At 40.0% G+C, this 18,010-nt stretch overlaps 1 protein-coding gene across 1 annotated transcript in view; it reads left to right on the top strand.

The window, feature by feature from the left end:
- ghr (growth hormone receptor) overlaps positions 1 to 18,010 on the top strand; it is a 171,129-nt gene that overhangs the window by 54,284 nt on the left and 98,835 nt on the right. The window contains exon 2 of the mRNA XM_062972446.1: positions 16,565 to 16,651. Coding sequence (XP_062828516.1) covers positions 16,582 to 16,651 — 70 coding nt within the window. The 5' untranslated portion in view covers positions 16,565 to 16,581. The remainder of the gene's footprint in view (positions 1 to 16,564; positions 16,652 to 18,010) is intronic.

The raw sequence follows: 18,010 nt of genomic DNA, 5'->3' as shown, positions 1-18,010 counted from the left end.
GTGGCCTGTAGGTCCTCTTCTAAAGGAGCACAGACTACATTATCATCAGCATATTGGAGTTCTATAACAGATGTTGTTGTGACCTTGGTTTTGGTTTTCAATCTGCTGAGGTTAAATGGTTTGCCATCTCCGATAGATGATCTCCACACTGGTGGGTAGCTTTCCATCAACAAGGTGCAGTGTCATAGAGATGAAGATGGAGATTAAGGTTAGGGCAATAAAACATCCTTGTTTGACACCTGATTCCATCTTAAATGGGTCACTTTGGGAGCCATTGCTGTCCAAGACTGTTGCCATCATGTCATGATGGAGGAGCCAGAGGATGTTCACAAATTTGTCACCCGATTTTTTGGAGGATGGTCCAGAGAGTACTGCAATTCACTGCCTTCTACCTATTTCAGAAAACATCCTCCCAGAATGGTGTCTGCCCCTCTTGAGGAACAGTGGATATGATCTTGACTGCACAACAGCTCTAAGAAAAATGCAGGGAACAAGATCAACTTCTGTACATGGCATTCATTTACCTTGCTCTCTGAACCATTCTCTGAAATATAGCCTACAACACCTGGTTATTCAGACCATCTTTATTGATGTTCTGATTCTGCTTAGGTTACAAGCTCAGATGACATCTGGTACATTAGAGTATTTAGGTACCTAGTCAGAAATAAGGCTTGTTGTTACTGGCATTTACCCCTAGAAAGCACTCATAGCATTGGATTGCAGTCTAAGTTGGAAAATTAATGTTATACGTTGGAAAACAAATATTATTCTGATCCTAATCAATTCTCCAGTTCAGAGCTTTCCAAGGTTCGTAATTGGTTTGATCACTGACCCAAGACAACCTCACAAATGCTTTGATGTGTCAAAATAATGTAGGCAAAATGCCCAGGATCAGGGTTTATGGTCCATGAAGATCATGGTTCACTGGTCAGAAGAGTGTGGATTCTGTAGACTTTAGACTTGCGTAAGCTTTCGGCATTTCCTAAAGTGTCTCTTGGTAGCTTTTATTCTTCAGAAAAGTCTTGTGTAGCCTTTAGGTAAATAACTAATTCTTTAGCAGTCCAGTGATAACTTTACTCACTATGAAAGAGTTGTGTGTGTTTCCGAGCTGTATGGCCATGTTCTGGAACATGGCCATACAGCCCGGAAAACACACAACAACCCCGTGATTCTGGCCATGAAAGCCTTCAACAACTCACTATGAAAGCTTTGGCTTTGAGCAATAAAGAAGTGTGCATTTCATTTTTCTTTCCATTCAACGTTTATGTTTTCAATTGTTGGCAGTTTAATAAAATTGTACTGATAGTCTTTTGCATAACTATAGTTACGTTTAACTATACTGTGTTTGCTGAGGAGTGATCTCCTGCTAACAAATTGATTCTATCTTTATGATTGATCATTGATATTTCTTTGTAGCCATTTTTTTCTGATTTTGTTGTGTTTGTATGCCTTTAAATCATTTCTGACTTATGGTGACAATAAGGTTAATCTATCACAGTGTGTTCTAGCATGTGTGGTTTGGCCAAGGTTACCCAGTTTCTATAGCCAAGTGAGGTATCTAATGATCTCCATAGTTAAAGTCCAACATTCAGCCGCTACACCAGTGGTTCTCAACCTATGGGTCCCCAGATGTTTTGGCCTTCAACTCCCAGAAATTCTAACAGCTGGTAAACTGGCTGGGATTTGTGGGAGTTGTAGGCCAAAACACCTGGAGACCCACAGGTTGAGAACCACTGCACTACACCATGCTAGGTCTTCTTGGTATTTAGAGTGCATAATGCAATTTGATCTCACTTTATCTGTGATGGCTCAATGCCATGGAATCCTGGGAGTTGCAGTTTAATGATGCGCAGGCACTCTTTGGCAGAGTTGGCTAAAGATCTTACAAAACTCCTATGACTCCTAGCATTGTGTCATGTCAGTTAAAGTGGTGTCAGACTGCATTAATTCTACAATGTGGATGCACCCTCTGTATTTAATCTTTGTTTAGTCCTTCTGTAATATGTCTGGATTATTGAAAAGGTACCTAACTTGTTTAATCGTCAACTACATGCAAAATGTAAGATCTCCCATGGAATAAATGGGATTGGAGATTGCTCTCAAGGCTAATTTGTAACTAAGCTAATGATCACAAATGATAAAAATCGAAGCAGACTTGTTAAATGTTTCAGTATCAACACGAGGCATAGGGACATTACCATGTTACCGAATCTATGAATGGAATATATAAATGTCGTAGTAAGGCATTAGCACTTTGGTCATCTCAAGATCTAATGAGAGTCTCCTCTTTCTTAATGTGGTGTCTTGTCTTTTCATTCGGATATTCCTCTGCACTGTATTAAAACCTGCACCAGACAGGAAAACAAATTTCGAACTGCATATAAGTAGGTGTGAAGAAGCTAGCATTTGCAAGAAAACTGCAAACACAGTTGTTCCTCCATTTGCAAAGTTGACTTTTGAGAGTTTGATTATTCATTGGGGGTCTGGGGGGAGGGGCTGGGTGCCATCCCAGTCTTTCGGGTTCGAGGAGGCTGAAAAAATAAGATTGCTGTGTGGATTGGGCCCAGGAATTTTGTGACGTCCCTGGGTGCAATCCCACACAGGACTCACACCTGGCAAGACACAGATCTTACCTTAAGATCCAGATCTTACTAGCTATTTCATTAATTTGGAACAACTAGGGAAACCCTGTTTTTGCTGAACTGATTTGTTTTTACCCGAGGCCCTGCTTGGATGCCTCCGGTAAAAACCCAGACAGGTCCTGGGATATGGGCCTGTCTGGATAGGCCCTCATATAATCCAGTTCAAAGCAAATAATGTGGATTACCTGCTTTAATGGTCTGGATTATATGGCAGCATAGAGGGGCCCCTACATTGCTATATAAAATCCAGATTATCTGCTTTGGACTGGATTATATGGCAGTGTAGACTCATATAATCCAATTCAAAACAAATAATGTGAATTATCTGTCTTGATATTCTGGATTATTTGGCAATGTAGAAGGGCACTTGCATTTACTTTTTAATACCTAAATACCCCCAAGCCAACAGATCCCACTGGGAACCCACTGGATAACCTCATGATGGGAAGAACTTAAAGGCAAAGTCATCATCATCAACAACACCAACAATATCATCCCATCAGCACCCAATTTTTTCCAAGCTCTAGTTGTAAGTAATTTAAAAAATCTCATGCAGTACCTAACCAGAAAAAGAGCAACTCATATTGCAAACTGAAGGCCTTCTTGTCATGCCCCAATGCAAAGAGTTATTGCTATGTGCCTTCAAGACATTTCTGACTCAGGTCATAGTTGAATAAAATTTTGCATTTTTTGCTTTGAGCTGGATTATATGGTAGTGTGGACGTAGATAACCCAGGTCAAAGTAGATATTGTGGGATTTTCTGCCTTGATATTCTGGGTTATATGGCTGTGTAGAAGAGCCCTTAGGGTGACCCTAAGGCAAACCTATTATATGGCTCTCTTAATAAGATTTGTTCAGAGAAATTTTGCGGTTGCCACTCATTGATGTTGAGTGTGTGACATGCCCGAGGCCACCCAGTGGTTTTCCATTGCTGAGTGGGGATTTAGACCCTGGTCTCCAGAGTCCAATGTCAAACTATATTATGCTGGCTCTCAATATTATCTACCTCTGCTATGACAGAACGAAAAGGGTCTTCTCGGAGTGCTCCTTCCTAGTAGGAAAAGGAGTCAAGGCTCCTGGCCAGCAATCTCACAGCTGCTGCTTCCTGGTCTTAAGCCAAGACACAGATCAACAGAGTGAGCAGCTGAGGTGAATGCAGGCAGAACTCTGCCAAAGCTTCTACCCTTAAAACACACACGGTGGGAGGTAAGACACTGAAATGAGCTTCTCCCAAGCCAAAGGTGGTCTAAGAGTGAGTCAGTGGACAATCCAGAGTTCTCAGCCCTTTTATAATTTTGCTCTCTGCAAAATATAAACTCTGTTAAAAATATTTTTAAAGTGTAGCAGCCAGTTGGCAACCTGCATTGCCATCAGAATGCAATGAAAAAGAACTGCTAGCCAAGCAGCTTCAGGGCCAGATTGAGAAACTAGACCACAAAGAGGATATTGTATCCATGTGGTTACAATATGGAAATAATGGAATCTGTGTAAATGTTAGTTTATCAAGTTCCATGGATTCAGTTAGTGCAGTCTAGTTGATGCCTAAATACCCTAAAAGCACCAGATCCCTTTTGATCTTGGAAGTTAAGTAGGATCAACCTGGATTAATACTTCTATGGGAAACCTCCAACAAATTTCAGAGGAAGGAACTGACAAAATCACCCCTGAGCATTCCTTGCCACAGAAAATCCAGTGGAATTCATAAGGTCACCCTATATCAGCCTTGTGACTTGATCACACACACAATTATGCGTGTACTTGGAATAGTAGGTTCCATAGGTTATATTTCAGAGGAAGACAATATCAAACTCCTTCTGAATATATGAGGAAAAACCTATAAAATTAATGAAGTTGTCATAAGTCAACATTCAACTTGAAAGCACAGACAGAATCTACTGGAAGCAAACTATACAGGAATATATATTTAGATTATAATAGAAGTATTCTCCCTACACGCATGTGGCCAGTAAGCTTCCCTTAGAAATACTAATTAAATGTAATGACCTACTTGATCTCTGTATCAATGGAAGGGTCCACTGAATTCACAGCAGAACAGGATGTGTGCTTGTTGTGCAATTAATTGCAGCTTCATGTGTGTGTAGATTAACAGGCCCCTGGGTGTCTATAAAACGGAGAGTAATCAGATTCTAGTAAATAGATTGTGCAGAAGAAATATTTAGTTCAGCTGCAAACTGAGGCTGTATTCACATGAAAATGCTTGGTTAGATTCATTGCCTGTACTATGTTGATCTCTGACTCATTTGTTACAAGCGGGATTGGCACGGCACATCTGTTAGTCTGATTCTCATATACTATCAAGAGTATGTGCCCACTGGGATTTCATGGTTGAGCAGGGAATTGAATTCTGGTCTCTGGAGTTGTAGTCTAACACACAAGCTCTCTTTATTCTTAGTTAAGTAGCAGAGACTCCAGAATCATAGTCTAACATCATACCACTATACTATGTTGACTCTCTACATATTTCTGTTTAAGTAACAGAGGCCTTCAGAAACCTTGTTAGCAAATTGCAATGTACCTTGGCATCAATATACATCAGTACACGATGTGCTTTGGAGTGCAATGTTCACTTTGCTGGCTTTACTATATAGGAACATAACACCAGCATTCTGGTCCAGCATGGCAGGGGGTTGGATTGGACCATCCTTGTAATCTCTTCCAACACTATGATTCTGTATTGGATACAGAAGTTACAAAATTGCCCAAATCTAATTCTGGGACACAGAGATGCAACTCCAATAAAAACTTCTGCTCCACTTCTGGAAGTTAACAAGGTAGTTAGTTACCGTTATAGTTTCTGTTTTTAAAATACAACTCTTTACTCTGCTTTGATAATCTGGATTATATGGCAGTGTAGAAGGGGCCATAGTGGTTCAAACCACTACAGCTGTGATGTACTATTATCACTTGTGTTTTTCCACTTTTTTCTCACCATTAAGCAATAAGCAGTAAGCAGTATCATCTCACATATCACCAGTGATATCACCACAGGTGATATGTGGGGAGATGATATTGCTTAATGGTGAGAAAAAAGTGGAAAAACACAAGTGATAATAGTACATCACAGCTAGACAAAAAAAAAAGCTTTGTGTGAGATCCATTTCAGATCTTGCCCTGGTACCATTTTTTAAATAAAAAACATTCAGGCTTTGGCAAACTTAAATCAGATTTGCCTCTCAAGCAAGACTCGCCACCTTTGGGCTTTAACTGTGCCTGGATGGATCCCAGCCAAGGCACGCCGCCAGTTAGAGGCACAGGTGCTGTGGCCCAGTTAGATATCCAGAAATGCTAAGGGTATGAATCAACACTTTCCTTGACAGGCCCATCTAAAGCATCAGCCTCTCCAAAAGAAAAAATAATAATCTAGGACCCATTACTAGTGTCATTGATATATGTAGAAATGTTTTTAAATTGAAGTTTTTTGGAACAGAGACCAGACTAAAAAGAAGAAATCAGCCAATGAGTAAATGAGCTATAATAATATTTTAAAACAAAATAAATTATGTGACTGTTTAGGGAATTCTCATATTCCTGTCCTAATAAACTATAAGCAATCATCTGGCATTCAAGGAGTTTATTAGATTGGCTATAGATAATAATGATAATGATGACGACGATGATGATGCCCTGGCAGAATATGTAAAGCAAAGTGAAGAACTTGCTTTGATTGAAGTCAAAAATTAGAAACTCCTCAAAGCACAGCAGACAAAGAATCAGTAAAAGAAAACCACACTACAAACTAGAGCTGACAGCTGGCACAAAACATTGCATGGAAAGTTCCTTGACAAAATTGAGGGAAAAGCTGATAAGGAGAAAACCTGGCTATGGCTCACGAATGGGACCCTGAAGAAGGAGACAGAAGGCCTGATCCTTGCAGCCCAGGAGCAAGCCATCAGAACAAATGCAATTAAGGCCAAGATCGAAAAATCAGCTGATGACCCAAAATGCAGACTGTGCAAGGAAACCGACAAAACCATTGATCATATCCTTAGCTGCTGTAAGAAAATCACACAGACAGACTACAAACAGAGGCACAACTAAGTAGCCCAAATGATTCATTGGAGCTTATGCCTCAAGTACCACCTCACAGCAGTAAAGAACTGGTGGGATCACAAACCTACAAAAGTATTGGAAAATGAACACGCAAAGATACTGTGGGACTTCCGGATCCAGATTGACAAAGTTCTGGAACACAACACACCAGACATCACAGTTGTGGAAAAGAAAAAAGTTTGGATCATTGATGTTGCCATTCCAGGTGACAGTCGCATTGACGAAAAACAACAGGAAAAACTCAGCCGTTGTCAGGACCTCAAGACTGAACTTCAAAGAATCTGGCAGAAACCAGTGCAGGTGGTCCTGGTGGTGATGGGCACATTGGGTGCCGTGCCAAAAGATCTCAGCCGGCATTTGGAAACAATAGACATTGACAAAATTATGATCTGCCAACTGCAAAAGGCCACCCTACTGGGATCTGCGCGCATCATCCAAAAATACATCACACAGTCCTAGACACTTCGGAAGTGTTCGACTTGTGATTTTGTGAAACGAAATCCAGCATATCTATCTTGTTTGCTGTGTCATACAATAATATAATAATAATAATACTTTATTCTTATATCCCGGCCCATCTCCCCAAAGAGACTCGGGGCAGCTTACAAGGGGACCAAGCCCAACAGTATAATAAAATACAACAGTAAAAACAAGTCCAAACACAGCAGTAAATATATCAAAATAAAACATACAACAACAACAATTTAAAGCAATTGTTAAAGATTAAAATTACATGCTGGTTTACATGCCTATGTCTTCTTTTCATCAAGCTGAATATAGCCTGCCCCTTCAACCATTTGTCATATGTTTTGTTCTCTATACTATTGAGTATGCTTGTTGCCTTTCTCTCAATGTACTCCAATTTGTCTAGTCTCTTCTTAGAACAAGGTGCCAGAACTGAATGCAACACTCCAGTTGAGGCCTGGCCAGAGTAAAATATAGTGGGACTATTTTGTCCCTCAATTTGGAAACCAAGGGCCCTTCCACACAGTTGAATAAAGTCCCAGATTAGCTGCTTTGAATTGGAATATATGGCACTGTGGACTCAGATAACCCAGGCCAAAGCAAATATTGTGGGTTATTCTGTCTTGATATTCTGGGTTATATCTGTGTAGAAGGGCCCTTCCAGACAGACCCTATATCCCAGGATCTGATCCCAGTTTTCTGCTTTAAACTGGATTATATGAGTCAGCATTGCAAGATAATCTGAGATCAACAGAAAATCTGGGATATAGGGCCCTTCCACATAGCCTGGGATATAGGGCCCTTCCACATAGCCATATAACCCAGAATATCAAGGCAGATTCCTATGTCCATACTGCCATATAATCCAGTTCAGTGTGGATTTTATATAGATGTGCAGAATTGGCCTATGCGCTCTCCTATACTACCAAGATTATTTGTTTGAACTGGATTATATGGCAGTATAAATTCATATAATCCAGTTCAAAGCAGATAATCTGGTCCATCTGTTTTTATAATCTGGATTATATGGCAGTGTAGATCTAGCCTTAGAAAGGAAAGGAGCTCTCCCAGGTTAAAAAAAATGTTTTTCACTTTTGCGGTGTTCTGCAACCCTACTGCCTGCAAAACTGGGCAGGATTTGAATTTCTGTGCTGATTTATAATTAATAGCTGCTATAAAATCAATAGGTCAGTCATGATTGTTCCATGCTATTCCTTCTCTGTTTAATTCTGCCATTAAAAAGTCACTGAACCTATCAAGTAGAGAAGTGAAAACTGCTAAACCTGTGGATTAACATGCACTCAAATACCCTGTCATACAATACCCTGGTTTAATAGCAGATTTCATGACACAGGTAATAAGACTTCAATTTGATGTAAAGGCAGTGAATATAATAGTGTGGAAATTGCTCATTTGGATTATTATATATGGATGCCTCCTCTATCATTTTGTTTTCTTAACTGAAAAGCAATCTTGGGAGCTTCATGTGAGATTAGAAAAGGGCAGACTTTCCACTAGAAGCATTTTTCCATTCAAAATTGCAAACTGTAAAGATGGTTTTCCACCCAAGGCAGATAGGTAAGGGGTCTCCTAAAAGGAGTTTGATTTTCATTGTACACCCAAAAGAAGAAGAAAAATCAAGTATAAATCAGCCCCTCCTGTGATCTTGTGTTCTCATTCATAGCCTCCAAAGCTTCTTTTCCGTAAAAAGAGAATCTGAAATTTAGAAAAAGCACTTCTAGATGCAAAATATATAGGCAGCACTCCACACTTTCAAGTTAAACCTTTGCAGATTTCGCTGGCCGACACACATTTTGGTGCCTCAAATGTTAGACCTCATCTGGGTGGGTGTATTTGACCTGCTGACTCCAAAAATGGCACCAGCGTCCCGCTATCCACTTCAGTTTTTGAGATGCAGAACATATGACATCTGCCAATCTCCACCTACTCACCCATAGAAAATCACCATAACCATGCCTTTGACTCTAGCGATGATGCAGTCCATCCAGTGCCATTATCTGAATCAGTGTCCTAAATAACACCAGAACAGGACTTAAAACCAAGATACAGGATTTTGTTGTTGTTGTTGGGTTGTGTTATTCTTGTATTTGATTAATATATTGCCTCTAGGAATCTCAGTATTGCCTCACAAAAATAGAGTCGTTTTAGAGGATCTAGAAATTCCTGAAGAGAACATTTCTCTAGGTATTTGTACTTACTTACTTACTTAGGTGATCCCTCATCCAAGTATGATGGCCTTTCAGGTGTATTGTCTTGGAGGTGGATATGTAGGTGGCTGTAGAGCCCTATTCTTGACCTGCATGTTCTTCCACTGTGAAGACATCAGTTTCCAGGTGGAAGGTTGGTCTCGGTAAGGGTTGGCTTGATGTGGCTTCCTCTTAGCACATTTCTCTTTTGCTCTCCATTCATATATTTTCAAATTCCACAGCACTGCTGGTCACAGCTGATCTCCAGCTAGAGCGCTCAAGGGCCAGTTCTCGGTATCTATGCCACATGTTTTAAGGTTAGCTTTAAGTCCATCTTTAAATGTCTTTTCCTGTCCACCAACATTCCGTTTTCCGTTCTTAAGTTGGGAGATGGTGAAGTCAAGTAACTGCTTTGGGAGATGGTGATCGGGCATTCGGACAATGTGGCCAATCCAGTGGAGTTGATGGCATAGGAGCATCGCTTCAATGCTGGTGGTCTTTGCTTCTTCCAGTATGCTGACATTTGTCTGCCTGTCTTCCCAAGAGATTTGCAGGATTTTTCAGGGGCAACACTGATGATATTTGTAGGTTCTCCAGCACAATCCTATGGTCATCTTCTGGCAAAGTTGAATACAGGGTTTCACTGGAAGATTAAAAGACTTCTAGGGAGGTGGTCTCTCAGTTAAAAATAATAGTGGTATGTTTTTGCGTGGCTTTTCCACTTTCACAAGAGTCTTGCATGACTAAATCTTGTGAATGTGGAGCACCTTCTGTAGTTTGGACCAAAATAAAGTTGCCATTTCCCATACAGCACCTGCTGGTAAAAGAAAACATACTGGACATTTTGCAGAAGAGTCACCATGACATGAGGTGAACAGAGCATCTGGCTGCCTGACTTTCTCTCTCTGCAAAAAAAAGAAGTCTTCCCGTTTATAATGCAGAGACATGGGTGCCACTGTAATTCGTAATATCATCATAAGGGGCATCCCATAGAATCTGTGCCATATCATATAGTGTCTAAGAATAAAAGTCTGAGAGGCCTGCTAATGTGCTGGTCTTAGTAACTTCCATATACATCCCTTCTCTTCTTTTCTTTTTTTGTATTGACCCTCAATTTACCTATTTCAAAAAATGCCTATCTTCTTTTTAGTGGTACCTTAAAGCACCATTCTATGGCTTTCTTCTCAGAAGTAAGTCCAAATGAGTTCACTTGTGCTTAATCTTGTGTAACCCTGTATAGGATTACCTTTTTTCTCCTAAGGCGAATCTCCATTGTAGAATGAATGCAGTTTGATAATACAGTAGAGTCTCACTTATCCAAGCTAAACGGGCCGGCAGACGCTTGGATAAGCGAATATCTTGGATAATAAGGAGGGATTAAGGAAAAGCCTATTAAACATCAAATTAGGTTATGATTTTACAAATTAAGCACCAAAACATCATGTTATACAACAAATTTGACAGAAAAAGTAGTTCAATACGCAGTAATGTTAGTTGTAATTACTGTATTTATGAATTTAGCAGCAAAATATCATGATATATTGAAAACATTGACTACAAAAATGGCTTGGATAATCCAGAAACTTGGATAAGTGAGGCTTGGATAAGTGAGACCCTACTGTACTTTAACTGTCATGGCTCAATGTTACGGAAACCTGGGGGTTGCAATTTGGTGAGGCACTGGCACTTTTTGACAGAGAAGGCTCATGACTTCATAAACTATAACTTCCATGACTCTAAGTAGGGTCAGACAACATTTATTCTACATTGTAGATAAACGCTCAGATTCTGATTCTCCAGAACCTACTCAATAATCCAGAGGCAATGTTAAATAAATCACATTCTTGCTAGTGGTGATAAATCATTGAAATTAAATAACAATTGGTTCAGCCTAATCTTTTTGCCCAGAATGTTAACCAAAATGTTTCCATTGTTGTATGATTCATTTTGGATAAACACATGTGGATGGATGCCTGCTTGCCAACAGTGGAAGGGAAGAGAGGGAAGAGGAGAGGAGCGATCTGAGCCAAGCACTGTCTGTATGATACTTCCCTCCTTTTTCCTTTTTATCTTTTTTTTTACCATTCTCCTTTGTTCTGCCTCTGTTTTTCTTTCCTGCCTGTTTCCTTCCCAGGCAGGGGCTGCATGCATAGCCCTGATCAATACTCCTTCCTCAGCCTTACCATGCTGGGGCTGGCCAAGAAAGCTTTTGGTCTGCTGCTGCCAAGGACAGCAGCTGGGAATGGATTAAAGCACAAACTAATCAGGGGGAGGCGACTATAGCAATTTATTTTCATTTTCTATTACCACCACAAGCAATTTGGCAAAAACGACAAAACTTTGACAATTAGTTTGGGTGAAGGAGTGCATTTATTTTGAAGGGGAAAAGGAAATTATTGCTGTATCAGCTCCCAACACACAAGGGTTTGCGAGGTGATGAACAAATAAAAACCAAATAAGACCATACAAAAATATTTTAAAACATTTGAAAACACATTAAAGTACTCTTAGAAGCACTCCTAAAAACAATCCTGGGGTGCATCTACACTGTAGCATTAACACAGTTTGATGCCACTGCAACTGCCATGGCTCAATGCTATGGGACCTTGGGATTTGTAGTTGGCTGAGCCACCACCACCAGTCTTTAGCAGAGAGGAGACTGAAGACTGGAAACCACAGCATATCCACAACCTCTCCACATAACCACAGCAGTGCATATCCACAACCTCTTGAAGCTCACAAGATCACAGACTGATAAAACCGGAGATTAACCATGTTTGTTCCCAAAATATATACCGTAATGTTTATGAACACTCTGTTGACATGTATCTCTGTTATAGTGAGAGTTTGACAAATAATAATAACTTCTTTTTAAAGGAAGATTAGAGTACATAAATGTATGCTTTGAAAGGAGGGGAAAGTGATACTCTAGTGCAGAGGTCCCCAAACTAAGGCCCGGGGGCCAGATGCGGCCCTCCAAGGTCATTTACCTGGCCCCTGCCCTCAGTTTTATAATATATTTATTACCAGTTTTAATAATATAATATATTGTATATACATATAATATTGATAAAAATATTATAATGTTATACAATATAATACTAATAATAATACCATATAATAATATTAATTATATGTTATAACATATAGTATTACAGTATAGTGGTATAGTTCAATATAGTAATATATAATGCTAATATTGTGCTATGCTAATAATATAATATATGGTATGTACATACAGCTGCTCTGAGTCCCCTTCGGGGTGAGAAGGGTGGGATATAAATGTAGTAAGTAAATAAATAATTAATTTTAGACTTAGGCTCGGCCAAAGTCTGACATGACTTGAAGGCACACAACACCAACAACAATCCTAATTAACTTGACTATCTCGTTGGCCAGTAGCAGGCCCACACTTTTCATTGAAATCCTGATAGGTTTATGTTGGTTAAGATTGTTTTCATTTTTAAATATTGTATTGTTCTTTCATTGTTGTTGTTTTGCACTACAAATAAGACATGTGCAGTGTGCATAGGAATTTGTTCGTATTTTTTTTCAAATGATAATTCGGCCCCTCAACAGTCTGAAGGATTGTAGACCGGCCCTTTGCTTTAAAAGTTTGGGGACCCCTGCTCTAGTGCTTAAAGCATTACTTTGCTGAATTGGGCTAATTTTTGTCATCTTTTTGTACTGTTTCTCATTTTAGAAATAAAACATTATAGGATCGTAATAACTTTCTAAAGTAGGAGTGGAAAGTCTGTGGAAAGTCTCCACATATGATTAGACTCCTATGACCCCTGCCCATTTACCATATTGGCTTGGACTGATGGAATTTAGAGTCCAGCAACATTTTATTCCTCACCCCAGACCCATCTACACTGCTATATAATCCAGTTTCTGAATCCATATCATCTCCTTGAACTGGATTGTATACCAGTGTAGATTCATATTATCCAGTTTAAAGCAGATAATCTGGCTTCAGAAACTGAACTATAAGGCAGTGGTCTATATGGCGGTGTAGACTCATGTAATCTAATTGAAAGCAGATAATCTAAATTCAGAAACTAGATTTTACGGCAGTCTAGATCCAGCCTCAGTCTAAAGTACCTTGGAAGGCTAGGGGGCTGCATTAGCCTTCCAGGAAATATGGGGAAATTGCACTCCCCACATGGAAAAAAAATCACATTTTGTCCCTAATTACCCTCTAGCCAAGGTGGAAGCATGTTTTGGGGTCTTTCTGGGCCTTATGGGAATATTTTGGGGTACTTTGAAGCAATAATATTTTTGTAGAATTTTGCTGAATTTCACTTGGAGGACTTCATAGTGGAAATGCCCTCTATGTCCTAAGGAGCATTTCAGAGTAGTTTTGAAATACTATATTTTGACCATGGGGAGCCACAATGGCTGCACACTATGTCTAAGCATAGCGGAGAGTGGGTTGTGGGTAGTTTTAGTCCCAAGAAATTGAGATTTTCAATCTCGAACTAGGAGTTGTAGATATGGAGTGAGGCCCTGTACACTATGGCTTTGACTGCAAAGCTACCTTGTGTGTCAAGCAAAGCATGAGCTGCCAAGAAGAATTCTTTCATTCCTGGCATCTGCTCATTCGCCATTGGTTAAACAAACTGACTTCTTCTGTCAGCGGCGGAAGGGGAATATCTGTGAGGCCTTTTTGCAACTGTGTATATTTTGTGGAGAGATTTAATTCCTGGCGAGTAGTTCTGTCTCCTTTCCACGGACGGAGAGAGAGAAGGCATGCAAAGCCAGATCTGTTGTGTGGACATTTTGTGTGTTTGCCTTTCATTTTGTAAGGACGCAATTGGCACACTTGTCTTTTTTGCTGTTACAAATCTTGCCATGAGGTAGTTTGAGAGGAGAGCATACATATACTGCTGTTTAACCAAAAAGGAATGTCCAAGGCAATCTGATGATTAGAAATAGTCTTCAGAAGTGTTTTGTTGATGTCTGCCTTACAGTTATTTCCAATGCATGGCAACCCTAAGGCTAACCTATCATGGGTTTTTCTTTAGAGAGGGTTTTCTTTCCCCATCCTCTGAGGTTAAGAACATGTGATTTGCCCAAAGTCATCCAGTGGGTTTCCATTACCAAAGAGGAATTTGAAGCCTAGCTTTTAGTTTCCTAGTGCAATGCTCAAACCACTGTACCAGGCTAGTTCCCGAGGTGTTGGGGAGACAGTCTAGAAATTAATATGTAAAATAATGCAGTGACTTAAATAATGCTTATTTCTTAATCCTGAAAGACAAAGGTGATATGTTATAGCTAGGTAAGCAATATCAAAATATGGAAAAAATGTATTATTGAAGAAGAACACAAGTTAGGAGATGCTGCTTAGTTTGCTATTGCCTGAACATACAGGCAAGGGCAAAATTCTGTTTTCTTGTCTACTCCTACTAATTGAATTGACTGCTTTTGCACTCAATTTGCAACAATTGCAATAAGATGAGAAGTGAGTGGAGGGCAGGGAAAGTGGGACATTTTAAAAACGGCTAAACGTTGGACAGCAGAGGTTTAATTGGGATTGTCCCTGCAACATTGGGGCAGTTGGATGGTATGAAAACAATAGTGTGTGTATCCACTGTAACTTAGAATAAATGAAATGAAGTAGGAGTATTTATATCATATGGTAAAGCCAATCTCACCTTCTTTGGCATTGGAGGTCTGACATAGAATCACAGACTAATAGAGTTGGAAGAGACCACATGCGCCATCGAGTCCAACCCCCTGCCATGCAGGAAAAACACAATCAAAAGAGAGCCATGGCAACACCCAGAACCTTGCTGCCTTGCAGTAGCAAAGAAGGGGGCTTTCTGAGGGATCTTTTCCCCATTATTATTATTATTATTATTATTATTATTATTATTATTATTAAAAAATCTTACAATACATTGGCCACAGTTGTATACAATTACATATACAGGCAGTCCCCATGTTAAAACCATCTGACTTACAAACAACTCATAGTTAAGAACGGGGTGAGACAACAGGAAGTGAGAGAAATTTGCCCCCAGGATGGGAAATTCCCTTTTGAAAGAGTTTTTTATCGTGTCAGAAGTGATAAAAGTGATACTGCAAGTCGCTTCTGGTGTGAGAGAATTGGCTGTCTAGAGGGACGTTGCCCAGGGGATGTCTGGCTGTGTTGCTGGGAGGCTTCTCTCATGTCCCCGCAAGCTAGAGCTGACAGGCAGGAGCTCACCCCATCTCACAGATTCGAACCAGCAACCTTCAGGCTAGCAACTCAACCTTCAGGTCAGCAGTTCAGCCGGCACAAGGGTTTAACCCATTGCGCTCCCATGGCTCCCATGAAAGAGTTATAATGGGGAAAATGTGTTTCCACTAAACCTTTATCACCAATCCTTGTTTCCATATTTTTTCAATAACCAATTATTACAGAAACAGAAAGTGAGGTGAAATTTTCTGAACAGCAACACAGAGAGCAGAACAAATATCATAGGAGTTCACCCTTCCCTATGCTATTTGTGTGTGTGTGTGTGGCTGGAATTACACTTTAAAATGTACCTTTTCTGACTTACAGACAAATTCAACCTAAGAACAAACCTATAGAACCTGTCTTATTTGTAACTTGGGAACTGCCTCTATTAGATCCAAGGCGAGTGAGCCTTTGGGCTTTTTTGGGATAGGTGTCTTAGGAACAAGAAGGGTTCAGATGTAGTGGATGCATGTCATCCCATAAAATGCTCCTCAAAAGTCCATTCCCAGCCCCTCTGAATAGCAAGAACTGACGGCAAGACAGAGATAGAAATGCAACTTTCCACCACTGTTCTATGAAAGCTTCATATTCCACATATCCCTCTATTACAGGATCTCTGATGCAGAATCCTGAGAACTCTCAGCAAACTACACATTTCAGGATTTTATTTTTAAAACTGCTGACAGCTATGCTGTTGCACAAGCGATATGTGCCCTTGAAGTTCTTCTTCGCCTTCAGCCGACTCCAAGTGTAGGATTTATTGTCTCTTCCAGAGTATAATATACAGTAAAACTTTACAAGGCAATAACATTTAGTATAATCTTCCTTCATAAATCTTCAGTTTATCGTCATTCAGGAAACTAGCAGACAGGTGAACAAGCATTTATTTCTTAACAGCATTTATGATAATGAGATTAATATTATTGCCTCTTTCTCTCTTTGTTTGCAATAGTTGCCGAATCCAGAGGTATGGATCTTCGACTGTTGCTGTTTGCATTGGCACTGGTGTCAGTGACTGATTCTTTTCCTACAAGTTCGGGTGAGTATTACAAAGAAATGCTTTTGAGGCACTGAAATTAAATTGTGTCTGATGTATCTAATAGGAGATATTTGATCACTTTGTGTCCTGATGCCCATACTTTGCATCTGGTCAGAAAAGGCCAATCTAGATAAGTGTTACAAGGCTCATAGACATGGACATTTTTTGTGCCAGCTTGGTTGAGTGTCTATAGTCAGCCTCCACATTTGCTGGAGATAAGGGTGCACAACCCACACAAAAGTGAGAATATTGTAAATAAAAATATTATTTTTTAACTTGAAGAACACCTCTCTAGAAATCTCTAGGTTCTCCAGCACAACTGCATGGTCAGCTTCTACTGGAGGTTGATGACAGAATCATGCTTGGAGGATCTACAAATCCCAACACATACAGATAGACAGAGGTAATTTAATGTTCCAGCTTCTGGTTTCATGAGGGTATGCTTGATTTTGGCCACAGGGAGCTACCGCTTCACTGTCCAGTTGTGACACCGAGTCCTTGATGGAGTATTTCCTCATTCTTCCGCATGCTGCTGGAGATTTTATGGCATTGTAAATTAGTTAAATTAGCCTCCCTGCATAAGCGGTACCCAAATTCCTACTTGACAGATGCAACTGTCTTTTGGCTGCATAGGTCAATAGCAAGCTAGACTATTAAATGGTTGGGAGCTTACTCCAACCCAGGCTGGCTCAAACTCATGACCTCTGGGTCAGTAGTGATTTATTGCAGCTGGCTACTAACCAGCTGCGCCACAGCCTTGTACATATACATATACATATTGGTGCTCTTTAGTTTTTAACCAGTTTGGGGCCCCAGATGTTATTGAATGACAACTCCCATCACTTTTGATTATCCACCATGAGGACGGGGGATAATGGGAATTGCAACACAACAGCACTTGTGTCTCTGTAGTTGCAGAAAGGTTAAAGGACATAAAAAGTTAGACATCATATCCACAAGTCTTGTATCTAAATTCAAAACTCTCCTGACTAAACAGAACATATTGCAGCCTTCCAGATGTTACTATATCACAACTCGCATCAGCTCTAGTCATGATGTCTAATGATGAGGAATACAGGAGTTGTATTCCAGCATCTGGAGGTTCAAATAAAATAACACAATGGGCCATAGTTTGACACATGTGCTCTAGGTCCGTCATTGAAGAATTTGGTTGCAGAGCCATGGTAGAGGATTCAGAGATTCCTGGAGAGAACATACCAATCAAATGCATGAATAATCAGAACCATAAATGTGATACTCTCAAATATAGAGGGCTGGCTGTCGTATGCATTTCAGGACACAACTTTCTTTGTGTCAGCCTCCCTGCGTGTTGGGATCATTATTAAGAGACAATGATTT

The sequence above is a fragment of the Anolis carolinensis genome, chromosome 2 (genome assembly GCF_035594765.1).
Source record: "Anolis carolinensis isolate JA03-04 chromosome 2, rAnoCar3.1.pri, whole genome shotgun sequence".
NCBI lineage: Eukaryota > Metazoa > Chordata > Lepidosauria > Squamata > Dactyloidae > Anolis > Anolis carolinensis.
Note: the sequence above shows the minus strand (reverse complement) of the source record. Positions and strands in the feature narration are given on the sequence as shown.